Here is a 20,174-nt window from a genome sequence, read left to right on the forward strand (position 1 = left end):
TATAGCAAATCTAGTTCTAAATTTCTCTTGCACCAAAGCTACCTCAATCATAAAACAATCAAGCCTAATATTCCTGTTTGGAGATCAAATTTTCATTTCAAAAACTTAATGAAAAATCAGAAGAAATATACAAATTTCCATCTAAACAATTTCTTAAACACTATGCATGCACATAGACTCTCACCTAAAGAATTCTGCATGGTAACCTTTAATATAACTTTAATTAGAGAATAAATTAATCATTCGGATTTGATTTCTTTTTCAATGGTTCTGTTAAGATTCTTCGTGGGTAAGACAATTCATGAATAAAACAAATGATTGACATTATGAAATGCTTATACATAGTCCAATTCCAAATTTTTTTTTTTTTGTCTTTTAGGTGTTTTATAATCTTTTGAAAAGTTGTCCCTCTCTGGATTCATTCCAGAAATTTTGATAACTCAAAAATAAAACGAAAAAAATAATATTTGAAGGAAAAAGAAAGGTAACATACCTTAAAATTGAATGGAATTGTTGAAGAAGTGTCTTCTAACACATTGTTTGGATGTTAAAGATGAATTGATGTGAATTGCAGTTTTCAGAAGGTGGTGATGGTGATGAATTGTGTATGAGTTTATTTTTGTTTTTCTTATATAAGTTGTTGCCAGAAAATTTTGTAAGAATCTGAGGACAAAGGCCAGTAAATTTTGAGGGCCAAAAGTTAGGACATTCAAAGACGTGGGAGGCCATTTTTAACTCTAAGTGTCAAATTATTTATTTTTGGTGTGTACGTTTTTAAATTTATTGCAGATTCGGAGAATTGAATCTCAATGCCACTGTTCACGCAATGTCAAGATACTTTTTGGAGTAAAAATTGAACAAATATAGGATACCTCCACCACTATAGTGTTAAAAATAATTAATGCCATGTTCATTCATGTATATGTTCATTCATGCATCTGTTATTGTACATGTATCAAGTGGATACATGTATCATGTGTGTGGTTGAGATTGTCTTGAAAAGTTCAAAGGTCTATGGGAGAATAGTATATATAGGGTAAGGTATTTGTTGTTAAGAGATCAACACAAAAACAAAGAGTTCAATACAATACAGAAAATATTTGTTTACTCATTTTTCTCCTCTGTTCACTTAGAATTTATTTAGTTGGTTGAAACTACAGCCAACATAAGTGGTATCAGAGCTTGATTTCGATTAAGAGCAAACTGGGTATGAAGCTTATTGACGGGAAAACAAACCCCGAAGAAGATCGATCGTGATGGCGACTATAGGCAATCAAAACCAAGGTACCCATCAATCAACACTTCCCATTTTTTATGGGGAAAATTATGATTTTTGGTATGTGAAGATGAAGACCATTTTTCTCTCATATGATTTATGGGATTATGTTGAAGATGAGTATGATGAACCGGAGGATGCAACAACTTTGACGAATGCCCAAAAACAACAATTGAAAGATCACAAGAAGAAAGATGCAAAAGCTTTAAGCTTGATTCAACAAGGAGTTGCTGATACAATCTTTCCTAGAATTATCAATGCTTCTAAAGCAAAGGAGGCATGGGATATCCTCGAGAAGGAGTATAGAGGCAGCATGAAGATAAGAACTGTAAAACTCCAATCTTTGAGAAGAGATTTTGAAAATATGAAGATGAAAGAAATGGAGTTGTTGAAAGATTATTTTTCTAAACTTATGGAGGTGGTAAATCAGATGAAGACCTATGGGGAAGAAATTTCTAATCAAAAAATTGTTGAAAAATTCTAATTAGTTTGCCAGAAAAATATGACTCTATTGTTGCTATTACTGAAGAGACTAAAGAGCTTGAAAACTTGAGTGTTGAAGAATTGATGGGTTCCATTAAAGCATTTGAGTAAAGGTTGAATAGGCGATCCGAAAAGATAATTGAAAGTGCTTTTCAATCCAAGCTCAATGTTAGTTTCAAAAATCAAGAAAAATACCCATCCAGTTTTGATCGATCCAAAAGTGAATCTTCTAGAGGTGGAAGACACGGAAGAGGAAGAGGAAGAAATTCAAGAGGAAGAGGAAGAAATAATTTTGAGAGAAGTGGAAATATAGAGTCCACTCAACAAAATTGTGGAATTTGCAAGAGAAGTAGCCATGTTGACAAAGATTGTTGGTTTCGGGGAAAACCTCAATGTTTCAATTGCAAGAAATTTGGACATGTTCAAAAAGATTGCCGGTTGAAAACAAATCAGCAAGCTAATTTTTTCGAAGAGCAAGAAGGTGAAGCAAGCATGTTTTATGCTTGTCACACGACGTCAGAACAAAAAGATGATGTGTGGTTTCTTGATAGTGGGTGTAGTAACCACATGACCGGAGATAAAAATATATTCTTGGAAATTGATTCTTCATCAAATTCTCAAGTGAGGATGGGAAACGGTGCCTTGGTCCAAGCAAAGAGAAAAGGTACTATTGCCATAGAGACAAAAAAAGGAAGAAAACATATTCGGGATGTGTTACTTGTTCCAGATTTGGAGCAAAATTTGTTAAGTGTTGGACAGCTTGTAAAGTATGGGTACTCCATTCATTTTGATGAGGACTCTTGCAAAATTTATGACAAGGGAGGACAAAATCATATTGTGGCAAAAATCAAGATGGGCAAAAATAGAAGCTTTCCTCTCACTTTTTCATGTTCAAAAAATATGGCCTTGAAGATGGATGTTGTTGATGAATCATGGCTTTGGCATAGAAGACTTGGGCATTTGAATTTTCAAAACTTAAAGAATTTACAACAAAATAGCATAGTGTATGGACTGCCAACAATACAAGAAGTTTGTAAAGGTTGTGCTCTTGGCAAGCATTACGGAGAGTCATTTCCGAAAAAGAAGGCATGGATGGCTAAAGCACCATTAGAGCTTGTTCATACCGATGTGTGTGGACCGATGACAATACCAACTCAAGCGGGTAACAAGTATTTTATTATTTTCGTTGATGATTTTTCAAGAATGACATGGATTTATTTCATGAGACAAAAATCAGATGTGTCTCTATTTTTAAAAAAATTCAAAGGCTTGTTGAAAGGCAAAGTGGCCATCTTATCAAAGTGTTAAGAAATGATAGAGGTGGAGAATACAACTCAAATAAGTTTGAAAAGTTTTGTGAAGATATTGGCTTGGAGAGGCAATTAACGGTTGGGTACACTCCACAACAAAATGGAGTGGCAGAAAGAAAAAATAGAACAATCATTGAGATGGGAAAATCAATGTTACATGAGAAGGGGTTACCTAAATCATTTTGGGGTGAAGCCGTGTATACGGCTGTTTATTTGATGAATAGGAGTCCAACAAAAACGGTGGAGAATAAAACTCCATTTGAAGCATGGAGTGGAAGGAAGCCATCATTGAACCACTTGAAAGTTTTTGGGTGTATTTGTTTTGCTTATGTTCCAAGAGAAGTGAGGCACAAACTTGATGAAGCTAGTGAAAAATGCATCTTTGTAGGTTATAACTCAAAATCAAAGGGCTATAAACTCTTTAATTTGAAGAAGAATAAATTGATTATTTGTAGAGATGTTCTCTTTAACGAGAAGGCTACTTGGGATTGGAAAGAGAAGAAAGTTCAAGATCAAATCCCCATTTTCAATGAAGAATCAGGAAATTAAGAAAATGAAAATGAAGATTTTCTTGAAGTTCCACAAGAAATGTCTCCCGTATCTAGCTTACAATCAATCCCAACTTCTCCATCAAACTCAAATTCTTCATCTCCAAGTTCAACTCCAAGAAGAATGAAAAGTCTTAGTGATATGTATGCAAGTTGCAATTTTTGTGTTGTTGAACCGAAGAACTTTGAAGAAGCAATTAAACAAGAGGTATAGAAAAAAGCTATGGAAGATGAAATTTATGTGATTGAGAAAAACAAGACTTGGGAGTTAGTAAAGAAGCCAAAAGACAAAGATGTGATTGGTGTGAAATGGATTTTTAAAACAAAATTCAATCCAGATGGCTCCATTCAAAAGAACAAAGCAAGACTTGTAGCAAAAGGGTATTCACAACAGCCCGGAATTAATTTTGAAGAAACTTTTTCACTCGTGGCTCGTCTTGACACAATTAGAGCACTCATTGCTTTGGCGGCTCAAAATGGTTGGTCCTTGTATCAACTTGATGTAAAATCAGCCTTATTGAATGGTGTTTTGAAAGAGGATGTCTATGTAGAACAACCTCAAGGCTTTGTTGCAAAAGGAGAAGAAGAGAGAGTTTACAAATTAAAGAAGGCTTTGTATGGCCTAAAACAAGCACCCCGGGCATGGTATAGTGAGAATGATTCTTACTTCATCAAAAAAGGCTTTCAAATGAGCAAAAGTGAGCCAACCTTGTACTACCAGACACAAGGTAAAACTGGGATTCTTATTGTTTCTCTTTATGTTGATGATTTGGTGTTTACCGGTAGTGATGAAAAAATGATCAATGATTTTAAAAGAAAGATGATGAAAAAATATGAAATGAGTGATTTGGGCTTGTTGCATTACTTCTTGGGCATTGAAATTTATCAAAAAGAAGTAGGAGAATTTTTGAAGATGTTGGTGAGAAGCAAAGAGAAGCTACTCCAATTTTATGTGACAACAAATCCGCAATTGCTATGACAAAGAATTCTATTTTCCATAGTCGCACAAGACACATTGCAATCAAGCATCACTTCATTAGAGAAGACGTGGAGAATGAAGAAATTCAACTCAAGTATTGTAAGACAGAAGACCAAGTTGCGGATATTTTTACCAAAGCACTTCCAAAAAATAAGTTTGAATACTTTAGAGAATTATTGGATGTCGTAACATGGCATTAAGGGGGGTGTGTTAAAAATAATTAATGCCATGTTCATTCATGTATATGTTCATTTATGCATCTGTTATTATACATGTATCAAGTGGATACATGTATCAAGAGTGTACATGTATCAAGTGAGTGCATGTATCATGTGTGTGGTTGAGATTGTCTTGAAAAGTTCAAAGGTCTATGGGAGAATAGTATATATAGGGTAAGGTATTTGTTGTTAAGAGATCAACACAAAAACAAAGAGTTCAATACAATACAGAAAATATTTGTTTACTCATTTTTCTCCTCTCTTCACTTAGAATTTATTTAGTTGGTTGAAACTACAGCCAACAATAGTGCTTATGGAGGAAATTTTGAACTTTTTGCTACATATACCTATAATAAACCCTAGATTAGGAGAAAATAAAAAATACAACAAAATCTTCCGAAGAAAAGCCCAAGATTAAGAAAAATAAATGAAAAATAAATGATTAAACATAAAATACCTAATTTTCCTTCAACACCATGAACCAGGCTTCCCTTCGTGGGTTAAGGGAGGCCGCACACCTTCGTTTCTTGTTTTCCATGGTGAAACTGGCCTAATCTGCCTCAGTTTAAGCAATCCCCTCACCAATGAGTAAAAGGTAAACCGCATCAAGCAGGCAAGAATGCGCTCGCTGGGAGCCTGGCAACTTCCTATTTTCTCAAAACTGTGGTGTAGATAGGGCCTGCCGAAAATGGTTGAAATTATTTTATTTTATTTTATTTTTTCTGAATATGAAGCAAGTATATTTAGGGTTTACAAAGGAGAGCAAACAATTGTGGGTATTATTGGCTTATAGTGCGGCAATATTTTTTTATCATTTAGGAGGAAAAATGGGTCTTCAGAGGAATTTTGGGCCCAAATATTGGAGGAAAAGTGTCTTTAAATTTTAGGCCAATATTAACGATATAGCATACAAGTCGATAAAATAGAAAATTCAAATGGAAATTAAGTGCAAGTCATTAATATAACCATGTTTTAGCTTTTAATGACTTGCGTGAAACATAAGTCGTAAATTAGCACATAAGAAGGCTTGTTGTTTATGCATGTCGTCAATTACAGTCGTAAAGCATCAATTTTCTTGTAGTGACCATGATTAGAAATTAATCTTTGGCCCCGATGATCATGGGTGGACCCAAAGTTCAGACCTTGTGATTTTTTACCCCGTGGCATGATTTGCTTCGAATTATATTTTAGGTGTTAACACTTTCAATACTTAATATTCAGTTTTAATAAACAACACCTAAGTGTGTATTTGTCATTATCTAAATAAAGTTTAATATAGAATTGTTAAAAAAAAAAAAAAAATTGTCTGTTTATTTGAGGAATATTGTTGGTAACTTTACAATAATGTTCTTTTATTTTATTCCTTTTTTCCGAAAATTATGTCCTTTTATTTGTTTGGTGATACAAAAGCCTGTTACTTTGTCCATCAAAAGTAAGTAACCTAAAATTGTGGAAACTCCACACCTAATGCACTTTAAAGGCTATCTAAAATTTTCAGCACCAATAGCAAAATTTAAGCACGTATGAAAGAACTTATGTTTGAAGGCTAGCTAAACTTTTGAGCACTTATGGCAAAATACATTTTTAAAAGGTCAAAATTAGTATTTTATATATTTAGGTAGTTATTCAATCATTTCCTAATCTATTCCACTCAATTTTATAAGAAAACTTAAGCAAGAAGGGTCCTTCCAACCAAACATGAGAAGCTCATCCAGCCCTCCTTTCTCCCATCCTTCCTCAATCCATCCTCCAACCAATGAAAATATTAGAGTTTGTTTAGTTGATTAGTTCTCTAAAAACAATTATCAATAACTTAAAAAAACAAAAAAACTGTTTTCAAAGAACTTAAAAAAGAACCAGAATCATTTCTTATGTCAAATATGTTATGTGCATCCTATGTTGGGTGCAATAATTTTACATCATGGATGCAAAAATTTTAAATCGTGAATGTTATAACTATATAAATATGTTAAATTCTTGATTTAATATGTTGTATTTTTAATGTAAATGTGTTGCACAACTTAATTTTTAAAAGTTTTTGCATGAGTATTGCATTTTGTCATATGCATCTATTGCATTGTGATATAAGGATTTTGCCCTGATGTAGGTACATTGCACAAGTGTACCTGTCCTCTAACACAAGAGGGGATCCTAATAACATGTTTTTTTTAAATGGAGTTTTCAAAAACAATCAACCAAATAATTTTTAAAGTTTTTAATTTTTCATTTCTCCAAAAAAAAAAAAAAAAAAAAAAACTATCATAAAAGTTTGAACTAAACATATTTATAGTTATCTGAAAATAATTTTTTATTTTATAAGTTTTAGAAAACTCATCCAAACACAACTTCAATTATTCTAGTTATTTGGTTTTCTAGAGATCAATGGTATATTTTTTTTGTAGTTTTGGAGTGACAGGAGGTGTAACTGCCCTAGCATATAATAATCCCCACGGAAATGTATGCCCAGACTTTTTACTCGGACATCTGTACGTAACAGAAAATGACACTGCACTGCAAGCTTTTACCACTGTTTCACTCAAACCCTAATCTCGATGTCTTTCATTCATTTTCTCAAACTTAATCCTTCTTTATCTTTTAATTTACAAGCTGCGTTTTTTTAGCCTCCATTCCTGTGCCATTGCAGCTTGTATCTCATACCAATGAAAAAATCAAACCATGTAACTAAAAAACAAAAAACAAATCTCACACAAGTCTATCAAACTAGCTAGACTGTATGTTACACACTAAATTGTCACTCTCTTGCTCAAACGAAAAGCACAAACAAATCAAACACACACACACACACACACACACACTATGTTATCTTGACTAGCTGTCACGGTGGTGATGACCCGCGTCCTAGTCGAAGCTCTAGGTCAAGATCTTCAATGGCTGCTGACTCCTTCTTGATGCTGTTATTATTTTGATAGTAAGTAACATTTTCTACTGACACTGTAGGTTGAGTGCTGCTAGTGTGATAGAGAGAGGAATTGATGGTTGGAGGCGGCGCCACCGGGAAATTAATAGATGGTGGTGGGCAAGGAGGCATCAATCCGTTGGGATGGTAGGGTGAGATAGAGAGAAGAGTGGAGGGTGATTCGATACACACGCCGTTAGGGTTAGGTAATGAGTAGAAAAGGCACAGTCCACCACCATTGGCGACGAATTCTTGAGTTGGGAATATGAGAGTGGAAGAAGTAGTGGTGGAGGAGGAGGAGGTGTAAATGCCCTAGCATATGAGATAGATATAATAATCCCCACGGAAATGTATGCCCATACTTTTTACTCAGACATCTGTACGTAACAGCAAATGACACTGCACTGCAAGCTTTTACCACTGTTTCACTCAAACGCTAATCTCTATCTCTTTCATTCATTATTGTTTCTCAAACTTTTACCTTCTTTATCTTTTAATTTACAAGCTGCGTTTTTTAGCCTCCATTCCTGTGCCATTGCAGCTTGTATCTCTCACCAATGAAAAAAATCAAACCATGTAACTAAAAAACAAAATACAAATCTCACACAAGTCTATCAAACTAGCTAGACTGTATGTTACACACTAAATTGTCACTCTCTTGCTCAAACGAAAAGCACAAACAAATCAAACACACACACACACACTATGTTATCTTGATTAGCTGTCACGGTGGTGATGACCCGCGTCCTAGTCGAAGCTCTAGGTCAAGATCTTCAATGGCTGCTGACTCCTTCTTGATGCTGTTATTATTTTGATAATAAGTAACATTTTCTACTGACACTGTAGGTTGAGTGCTGCTAGTGTGATAGAGAGAGGAATTGATGGTTGGAGGCGGCGCCACCGGGAAATTAATAGATGGTGGTGGGCAAGGAGGCATCAATCCGTTGGGATGGTAGGGTGAGATAGAGAGAAGAGTGGAGGGTGATTCGATACACGCGCCGTTAGGGTTAGGTAATGAGTAGAGAAGGCACAGTCCACCACCATTGGTGACGAATTCTTGAGTTGGGAATATGAGAGTGGAAGAAGTAGTGGTGGAGGAGGAGGAGGAGGAGGTGGGGTGGTTAGCTGAAACGGGCCGCGTTTGGTGGAGCCTGGCACTGTCGCGGCGGTGCACGTTCATGTGACCGCCTAGGGCTTGGTGAGACCGGAACTCCCTTCTGCAGACGGTGCAAGTGTATGACCGGGGCGGCCAAGTGGTCCCCATGACGTTGCCAGTGTCTTCTGCAAAGGCTCTCACCTCCCATGAATCATCATCTTCTTTGGTTTCTTGCTTAGGGTTCCACATCCACGAGCCGTTGGAGGTCGAATTAGGGTTCAATTGTTGTTGTTGATGAGATTGATCAGATAATTTTTGGAGCTGAGTCAAGGAGAGAAAACCAAGCTCAGCACCTATGGTACTAATAACATTTAAGGTAGGTGTGATAAAGATGATGCATGTGGAGTGAAATGATGAAGAGGGTTAAATAGGGGATGGGCTTGCAATGGAATGTAGACGGGAAAAAAAATACCCTAGCACGTTGTATATCACCAAAATTTTGATAATATAATAACTCGTCCACCCAACTAGTTATCTATATATAAAGACAATCATAACCTACATTGGCTTCAACGCCCATCCTAGTAACTTATTAGATATCTCTCATGCATCTTCTAGGGAAACATTAAACAAGTGATAAAGAAATTTAAAACAAAAATTTAGATATAATTAAATTGAGAATGTTAATTAAGAAAATAGAGTGAAAAAAGGTTAGATCGAGAAAATTGAAAATGAAGTTCCAAAAGTAGTATTGCCAGTGCATGATTTCAAAATCATTGGAAGACAAACAGTGAAGTACTGGTTGCTTCAATTCTGGCAATAAGTTAATTATAATTTGCTTCAATTCAGACAAATAGAGAAAATTGAAAATGACCTTCATTGCCATACTCTAGTTATTTTCCACAGAAAAAGTGGGGAGTAAAAGAGATGAGAAAGCTAGGGCAGGGTATAATTTGCATTTATGGAAGGTGTCCTTGGGTTGTTCCTATTAATGGGATTCTTTTCTTGCATTTGCTACTTTCTATCTGGCTCTTTACTGAATTGCTACTTCTGAAAGGGGCACTGTAGGACTATAAAGTGAGTTATAACTTTGAAATAATTGAAGTAAACCCTAGCACCGTGTATATCACCAAATTTTTGAAGCAAGCGGTTGGATTTCCGCAGTGGAGAGGGATAGAGAGAGAGAGAGAGAGAGAGAGAGGAGAGAGAGAGAGATTGATAATATAATAACTTTTCCACCCAATTAGTTATATCTACATATAAAGACAATCGTAACCTACATTGGCTTCAACGCCCATCTTAGTAACTGATTAAATATCTCTCATGCATCTTCTAGGGAAACAACATTAAACAAGCGATAAAGAAATTTAAAACAAAAATTTAGATATAATTAGATTGAGAATGTTAATTAAGAAAATAGAGTGAAAAAAGGTTAGAGAAGATTGAAAAGGAATTCCCAAAAGTAGTTGTTATGATATTATGTGGCTCAAAATGATGGTGCCAACTTGCACCATCCTAGTCCTTGGTGAACAAGAATATTACTGACTTTTGTGGCTCAATACATCATGGCTTACATCAACTCCTTACTCCCCAAGTTTGTGTGATCTTCAAGCATATATGTGTGATATGCAAGTATATTGGTGAGCACACCAAGTATTTTTGGGCTATATATAGCCTTGTACACATTTGATCCAAGGCATCCAAGATCATCAAAGTGAGTTTAAAATATCAGTTGGAGAGTGAAAAAGTTTAGCTGTAATTGGGTTTTGGGTGTGAGCCCGCCCGTAGGTTCCTTTGAGAACTTTTCTCGCTTTCAATTCCTTTGTCGTTGGTGCTCAAAATGACGCCCATGCATATTTAGATAGTCACCTCTTCTGAGAGGATTGCACAGAGCTTCAAAATGAGACTTAACCTTGTATCTCTTTATTTCTATAGTGAAATATTGTTTTGTCTTCTCCCCGTAGATGTAAGTATAGCCGAACCACGTCAATCCTTATCTCATTTGTGTGTGTGCCTATTTAATTTCTTGTCATTAATTTTCTCTTTTGTTCTCAAAACTCCTATTTGATCCTTATTTCATAACAAACTGGTATCAGAGCTCGGGTTCATGTATATTGTGTACAGATACTGTTCACACGCACGATACTGTTCACATATACTATTCGGGTACTATTCACAAATACGGTACTATTCATCAAGAAATATTTTGAGGAGTTTTTTTAGATGTCGACCAGATACGAGATTGAGAAATTTGATGGCAAGATTAGTTTCAATCTTTGAAGCATTAAGATGCAGGCCTACTGACTCAGCAAGGTCTAAAGAAAGTATTGTTCGGGAAGGACAAGTTGCCAACAACTATATCCGATAAAGATAGGGATGAGGTCGATGAAAAGGCGCGCAGTGCGATTATTTTGAATCTAGCTGATGAAGTGCTGCGTGAAGTTATTGATAAAGACACGGCAGCAAAGTTATGGCTGAAATTGGAGAGTCTGTATATGACGAAGTCTTTCACCAGCAAACTTTACTTGAAACAGAGACTCTACACCCTTTGTATGAAGGAAGGTATGCCTCTTAAGGAGCATATTGATAATTTCAATTCTATTATTATGGATTTAAAAAATACTGATATTAAAATTGATGACGAGGATCAAACCCTTATTTTGTTGTGTTCTTTGCCTCCTTCCTATGAGCATTTTGTTACTACTTTACTCTATGGAAAAGACACTATTAGTATGGAGGATATAAAATCCTCATTGAACTCTCAAGAGTTAAAGAAAAAAGTGTCTAGGAATATTGGAGATGAACAGGCCGAGGGTCTATTTGTAAGAGGCAAAAGTGAGACAAAAAGTTCCGGTAGTAGGGGCAAATATAAATCTCATAAAAATGTGGAATGTTACTACTATCACGAGATAGGGCATATCATCAAACACTGTCACAAACTAAAGACAAAGAGAAGGTTCAAGAAACAGCTTTTGTAACAACTGCTACAACAAGTGATTCAGAAAGTGACGATATGTTCTTATGACAACCTTGTGTTTAGGTATGTCATTTAATGACAGTTGGATTCTTGATTCTGGTTGTTCCGTTCATATGTGTCCCAATAGGGATTCTTTCTCTTCTTATATAGAGGTGAAAGTGTTGGGAAACGTGCTAGTTTTAAAAACTTTTTGAGGGATTTAAATTCATAAATCTTAATTCATTAAATAGAGACAAGTTTTATGCAAAAATAAAAATATGATGTATCATTCAATTAATGGATTGAATACTTACATCAAAGGTCTGAGTAAACCTTTAAATCTTTCCTCTAAAGTGAATGTTCTCACTTATCGTAGATCCCTTAGCAAGATGCCTTTTCCTTGGATCTCCATCTTCTTGGTAATTATTTTGCCTTTAGGAATCACTCATAAGCCTCCATGAATGACCTTGGAAAACTAGGCTTGTGGGAGCCTCCATTAGATGAGAACATAAACCCTAATTTTCTAGAGAGAGAAAATAAAATCCTTTTTCCTTCTTCTAAAAATCATACCTAAAATATACATAGACCATGTATATTTATAGGCAACATAAAGGTAAAGAAAAGGAAACAACTAATCCTTCTCAATCTCTAATTCACATGTCTCAAATCTAATATGATTCCAATATCAAGTTGGGCTATGAGTGAGAATCCATTGGGCCTATTATTTTATTGACTACAATGAATTAATAATTGGCCCGGTTCATGGACCCAATTCAATTAATTCATAAATTAATTTCTACTCCACTAAAAGAAATTAATTGAACTCCAATTAAATAATAAATAACCTCTAAGTCAATATTGCACTTTGACCCCTCTATGCATAATTAGTTATCGGATAAATAAAGCCATCAATCTGACTACTTAATTAATATATTTATTTTGGTACCTTTGATTATTTCTGGCTCGATCACAATAAAACATTTGTTTGACAAAAATAATAATTTAAATAAATAAATATATAATAAATCATTTTGTCTAAAAATACACGAAGGCCTTCGAATTTACTTTGTGATCAACCATAATCAATACAAAATAAATACAAGTAGCAATGATGCAAATATTGAAAATATAACCCTCTAACTATTAATTATATAACTACCCAAAGTGTCGGTCTAAGGATCCCGAAGAATCCGCCGAATAAATCAAAGTAATTATTAATTAATAAAAGAGTCTATAATTTTCTCATACTTAAGAGTCAAATGTCATGACGGTGATAGGGAGCAATTGCATACGATGGCTCTCGCAATATATCTCAACCTAACGCGGATCCAGTTCAAATCTTAATTAATTATGAGTCCATCTATAATTACCGACTATGAACCATTTATGATTACTATTTGTATATCATGCATTGCTTGCCATCACAAACATATATATAAATATTTCTTGTAATCAAATGGACACTATCAATTCTATAATGAATCGAAATATAATACATTGAATTCACCAATTGTATAAAACATAAATATTTCATAAACGTCAGGAACATATGTCACTTTAATCCAAACAGAAATTTGTTATGCCAGGGCATATAAATCCCAACAGCTCCCACTTGCCCTCATAGCCAATTCAAATTGCACCTAACTCCAATGTTATCCAGATGATGATCAAAATTATTGATCAATAACACCTTTGATAATGGATCAACAAAGTTGTGTTCCAATGCAATGTTCTAGCCACAAGTACATTTTCCTCATAGCCAATTCAAATTGCATCTAACTCCAATGTTATCCAGGTGTTGATCAAAACTATTGATCGATGACACCTTTGTTAATGAATCAACAAAGTTGTGTTCCAATGCAATGTTCTAGCCACAAGTACATTTTCTTGCCGGACAATATCATGTAGAACATGATACTTCCTATCAGTGTATTTTGTTCATCTATGGAACCTTGGGTCATTGGTTTGGACTACTTCTGCACTATTGTCGCAATATAGCTCGATAGGCAGGCTAGTATGCTCCACAACCTCTAAATCAGTGAGATCAAACCAATAGGCTTCTTTTGCCGCCTTTAAGGCCGCAATATATTCCACCTGTAGGTTTAAGTCAGCAGTTGAAATCTGCTTAACAATCTACCCACTGATTTTCCTTCCATTAAGTGAACATACACTAAGTCATGAACCTCATAGTATCTACTTCTGATTGAAAATCAGAACTAGCATACCTGACTAGGACCATATCATCACATCCATAACTAAGTATGATATTCTTGGTCCTCCTTAGATACTTAATGATATTTTTCACAACAGACCAGGTATCAAGTCCAGGATTTGACTGATATCATCTGACTATCCCTACAATGTAGCGGATGTCCTATTTGGTATAGACTATGGCATATATGAGACTCTCATATGCCAAAGCATATAGTTTCAGTCTCATTTGCTCAATCTCCTCTGCTAGTCTTGGAAAACTACTTACTAGATAGAGCAATCCATATCAATAAAGCAAGAACTCATTCTTTGAGTTATGCATACCAAACCTAGTCAAAACTTTATCAATGTAGGATTATTAAGATAAGCCTATTTTCCTTTTAACCTGATCTTGCAAAAGCTTGATCCTAGGAATATAGCTTACATCTTGAAAATCCTTCATTTAAAAGTAATTGAACAACTACCTTTTAATTAATGACAAAACTTCCACATCATTATAAATGAGTAGGATGTCATCAATATATAGAATTAAGAAAAAAATAATGACATTCCCTTATACACTCATGATTTATTCACTAAGAAATCTTTTGGTATCTTTTTGTAGATTAACTTGCATTCCATAGGAATCACCCTACTAGAAAGTTCTACAAGATCCCAGAATTTATTAGAATACATAGATTCCAACTCTGATTTCATAGTAACTTGCCAAAACGATCTGTATCCATATCGGTTCACGCTTCCGTGTAGCTTACTGGGTCCAACTCATGTTTAACAGGAATGTCCATAATGGTCTCACCTAAAAACATGATTCTGTCGGATTTGATGATAATCCTCCCACTACACTAATGTACCGATGCAAGAATCTGTGTACTAGATGATGCCAACGCATCAATAGGGAATTCATATATTATTCTCAATCTCTATAATAAGTGTGCTCACATGTGGTACATCTGGTACTCATACCATATTCTCTAACATTATGCTACTAGGTATGTAATTCATAATATGATCCTCCTATAGATAAACAGTGAGTGTAAACAATCAACTTTTATCATTGAGATCATAAAATAATCCATCCTAGTGACTTTTAGAGTAACTATCAAATCTATCATGCGTATGATCTGTTTCCAACTTACTTGTCCATATCAAGCGCACATGTGCAAGACTACCCAATATGTACATGTGATTCAAACTAAGATTTAGTCAAAAACACAGCTCAACGGTATCCTTGAGACAGACTAAGATGGAATGCAGTTCATAATGCGCATCGATGTAATTAACGCTAAACTCTTAAATGAAAGAGATAATATAGCATAACTGATCATAGATCTAACCATGTTAAGTGGAATTCTGTTATTCCTATTTGACACCTAAATGCATTTAGCGTCAATTGCGAAAAACTAGTACACAACACCCTCATTGACCATATAGTCTTTGCACTATCCCAAGAAATACTCATATCCTCGATCAGATCGACGTGTCTTGATAAGTTTACCTAATCTGTGCTCCACATCAGTCTTGACCCTCTCGGAATATACCAAAAGTATAAGACTTGTGTCGCAACAGGTAAATTTATCCAAAACATGAGTAATCTTGCTTGGATGTTCACAAGACCACACGTGTCCGTGTGTACCGACTCCAATTGTTCTTTATGTCTATTTCATTTGGCTGATTAAGCCCTTAGAGTATTATATCATTCAAAACAGGATTCACAAGTTTGGTTTAGGCTCCTCTGCCTCACTAGGTAATAAACCTTCTTTGACCAATCTTTGAATCTCATTTTGATTGATAACAACCTAAAAATAGATATTAAAAATACAATGAGTCAGGAATAACAAATTTTCTCTTAACATTCAATCTAGAAGATGCAACATTAGTTTCTACATCTTGCAAATCTTAAGAGTTTGTGATTATAGTATATTAACCATCTTTCAATGCACCAGAAGCAATCGCATATCTATTCAATTTTATAAAACCAGTTTTATAAAATAACAACACAGTTTTTATAAACCACAAGTGAAACAAAAATTAGATTGCGTCTAACTTCTGTGCATAAAGATAGTTCTCTAATACTAATATTCTCATACTTTCTAATTTCAGATGTAATACTCCCACTGACCTAACTACAACCTTGGCATCAGGTCAAAAGATAAATATATATCCATATCATCAAGGCTTCTGGATTCCTGAAATCCTTACGATGAATTGCAAACATGTTTAGTGGCTCCAGAATCTATCTATCAGGAATTAATAGATGCAACCACATAACATGGCTCAATGATTAAATATATATTTTCCTATGCCACGTCATTGCTTAGACAGTTCGTCCTATAGTGTTTTAGTTAATGGCAAAAGAAACAGTTTCATTCGCCCTCAACATACACTGCCTTATTCCCTTTAACCTTTTAGATACCTATGTTTTGTGCTAGCCTAGTCCTATTATCATCCTTCTTCTTTGTTTTGCCCGTCCACTTGGGCCTAGAAGAAGATGGTATAGACTAGGTTAGATTGATAGGAACGCCCAAACTCTTGATTATCCCTTCATCTGTTACCAATTCTATAAGAATATCAGCGAGTGTGAACTCAAACTGATTCCTTATTTAGTTCACTCTAACAGAGTCGAACGAGTTTGGTAATAAGGCAATAATCATGTCAACTTGAAACTTACCACCCAAGTCAGCCCTATTGATCTCCAGCTAATTTTAAATAATAAACAATCATTTTCCAAAATTCGATTTCATACTGGAGTTCCTTAGGCTATCTTGATGCTATTCAAGTCTGATATAGTACTTTAGCATACTCTCTATCTAATCTAACCAAAACATCTTATTGACATTTAACATGATGCTAAAAGAAAATAAAATAATGTAAATGTTAGCTTTAGAGCGTATTCGAGGTAAACTCTAGAATATTGCACCAAGTCATCTCATTTGCGTTATTTCACTTATTCAAAGTATTAATGTTCTCTTGGGTATCTTAAAGTAAAAGGATTAGGTTTTAGGAGTAGTAAATACATTTGTACCCTTACGTTGTGAATAAAATATCTAAGTTCCTTTCCCAGTCAATATTAATGAGGTCCAGTTACATTGAATATGTAAGCAAGCAGATAAACTGGATTAGACATAATTAATTTGAATATAAATGCATTCATACAACATGCAAGGTGAATTATTAATACTGTCATGCATATTTAAAATTAAAATGAGTTTGTTAACCACATAATATAATAAATCTCAATCGAACAAGAGATCATTATCATTATTGGTGAACAATCCCTTTTAATTAATGCAGGTCCCTCAACTCTGTAGCATAATAAATCAACCAATCAATATGTCAATAACTTATCCTGTTGGAGGAGTTCATTATTACTATTGTTGATATTCATTTACTATTAGGTGAGCACTTTCATTAAAATAATAATATGTGGGTCCCTTAACTACTGCATGAAAAATTGGATAACCAATACGCCAATAACTTATTCGGTTGGCGAAGTTCATTATCGCTATTGGCGGGCAAATCCCATCATTTCCATATCTCTTAAGTCAATGCCTTGTTTATCATATAAAATGATTCCCGATTTTGTTTAGCCTTTCTAAAATCACCTAGTGTACTCTGTTGGGGAGCTAACACTATTGATTTTAGATTGAGTGTATAACGTTATTAAAACTCTAATGAAAAAAATAAAATATTAAATATCTTGTCATTATAATCTAGACTCTTTAAATCATGCGTAGGGCCTTATTTTTAAAGATCTAATTACAATGAACATTTAATATTATTATTTTCATGAGATAACCATTCTTGTAATATTAGGACTCTTCAAATTATGCGTGGGGCCTTATTTTTGAAGATCTAATTACAATGGTGTTAATAACGAAGGCCATGGGGTAATGTATAAAAATCCCCGCTCCCACTCAATTTTTAATCATTAATAATTAGGGTTTTCATTTTATTTATTTACATGATATAATGCATGCAAAACGTCTCGATTTTAATCCAATTAAATTTAGAAAATATTTGGACTTAAATGATTCACTAAAATTTAATTTGAGACACACTTCAAAAATAATTTACAAAAATAATTTTTCGTTTCCCAATAAATGCCCTCAAATTAATTAGTAATCAAATCCAATTAATTTTCATAATTTAATTAATATAAATCAAGTCATTTAATTAAATATCATGGATCCAATGCATGAACAATAATAATTAGCAATTATCTATCCCATGCATCACATACATCAATAAACAACAGATAAAAGCAAATTAAATGGCCAATAGATTTAGCTTTAAACATTTAATTGCTCTAATAATTGCACGACGGTCTTCAATCAGCTTGTAAACACCCGTAGGAAATTGGTATGCGCCTGAAGAGGTTAAACTGTGCATGAAACGCGCCCAGAAAGTGTCCAGCATGTCCCCACGCGCTTGCACGCGCTAGGGAAGTGAACAGGTTGTCTCCATGTAGGTGCGCTGCACCTTATCAACTCCAGGGCTGACTTTGATCCAAAGGTCTTGATAGCGGTTGCACCAAATTCTCTTAGACCGCGGCACACCAGATTGGACGACCACCTTTCGGCGCCGCCCTAGCTGCCGGCGAAGCTCCGATCGCCGGAAAATCGCTGAAAAATCCAGAAAATTAATTAAAATTTTCAGAAAATAAATTTAGGCTCTAAAAATTCCAGAAAAATTCTGAAAAATTTCTAAAAAATTCCTGAAGCCTAATTTAACCCTCTTGGACCTTCTTGAAGCTTCATAGCAACCTTTGATGAATATTACATGGCTTTAAAAATATTTACAATTTGAAATACAATGAAAAATATTAAATTACATCATTGAACTTTCAAATAGCTAAATCAAAGCCTTAATTACATTCATCCAAAGATAAATTACATTTCAATAACCTATAAGTTTCATCCATGGCCCAAACATTCATCACCATCCATTCACAATTATACATACATCATTATGTATCAATATATTAAATCATACATTAACATACATCAATATATATATATAACTTGGATCCATGATGATGATTTTGATAAAAACATGATCTCTAGTAATGAATCAAACCATGCTCTAATACCACTGTTGGGAAACGTGCTAGTTTTAAAAACTTTTCGAGGGATTTAAATTCATAGATCTTGATTCATTACATAAGACAAGTTTTATGCAAAAATAAAAATATGATGTATCATTCAATTAATGGATTGAATACTTACATCAAAGGTCTGAGTAAACCTTTAAATCTTTCCTCTAAAATGAATGTTCTCACTTATTGTAAATCCCTTAGCAAGATGCCTTTTCCTTGGATCTCCATCTTCTTGGTAATTGTTTTGCCTTTAGGAATCACTCATAAGCCTCCATGAATGACCTTGGAAAATTAGGCTTGTGGGAGCCTCCATTAGATGAGAACATAAACCCTAATTTTCTAGAGAGAGAAAATAAATTCCTTTTTCCTTCTTCTAAAAATCATACCTAAAATATACATAGACCATGTATATTTATAGGCAACATAAAGGTAAAGAAAAGGAAACAACTAATCATTCTCAATCTCTAATTCACATGTCTCAAATCTAATATGATTCCAATATCAAGTTGGGCTATGAGTGAGAATCCATTGGGCCTATTATTTTATTGGCTACAATGAATTAATAATTGGCCTGGTCCATGGACCCAATTCAATTAATTCATAAATTAATTTCTACTCCACTAAAAGAAATTAATTGAACTCCAATTAAATAATAAATAATCTCTAAGTCAATATTGCACTTTGACCCCTCTATGCATAATTAGTTATCGGATAAATAAAGCCATCAATCTGACTACTTAATTAATATATTTATTTTGGTACCTTTGATTATTTCTGACTCGATCACAATAAAACATTTGTTTGACAAAAATAATAATTTAAATAAATAAATATATAATAAATCATTTTGTCTAAAAATACACGAAGGCCGTCGAATTTACTTTGTGATCAACCATAATCAATACAAAATAAATACAAGTAGCAATGATGCAAATATTGAAAATATAACCCTCTAACTATTAATTACATAACTACCCAAAGTGTCGGTCTAAGGATCCCGAAGAATCCGCCGAATAAATCAAAGTAATTATTAATTAATAAAAGAGTCTATAATTTTCTCATACTTAAGAATCAAATGCCATGAC

The 20,174-nt window shown here is 34.2% G+C and overlaps 1 protein-coding gene across 1 annotated transcript; it reads right to left on the reverse strand.

Moving 5' to 3' along the window:
• Positions 1 to 8,455: 8,455 nt before the first annotated feature.
• Positions 8,456 to 9,713, reverse strand: LOC132281481 (transcriptional regulator SUPERMAN-like). The gene is made up of 2 exons (XM_059783179.1): positions 9,617 to 9,713; positions 8,456 to 9,180 (listed from the first exon to the last, which is right to left on the reverse strand). Exons 1-2 carry the CDS (start codon positions 9,711 to 9,713, stop codon positions 8,456 to 8,458), a joined length of 822 nt encoding a protein of 273 aa, XP_059639162.1.
• Between the last annotated feature and the right edge of the window lie 10,461 nt (positions 9,714 to 20,174).

This window comes from Cornus florida, unplaced genomic scaffold (genome assembly GCF_030987335.1).
Source record: "Cornus florida cultivar Cherokee Brave unplaced genomic scaffold, ASM3098733v1 CherokeeBrave_3.0.0_Hap2_Chr11, whole genome shotgun sequence".
Taxonomy (NCBI): domain Eukaryota; kingdom Viridiplantae; phylum Streptophyta; class Magnoliopsida; order Cornales; family Cornaceae; genus Cornus; species Cornus florida.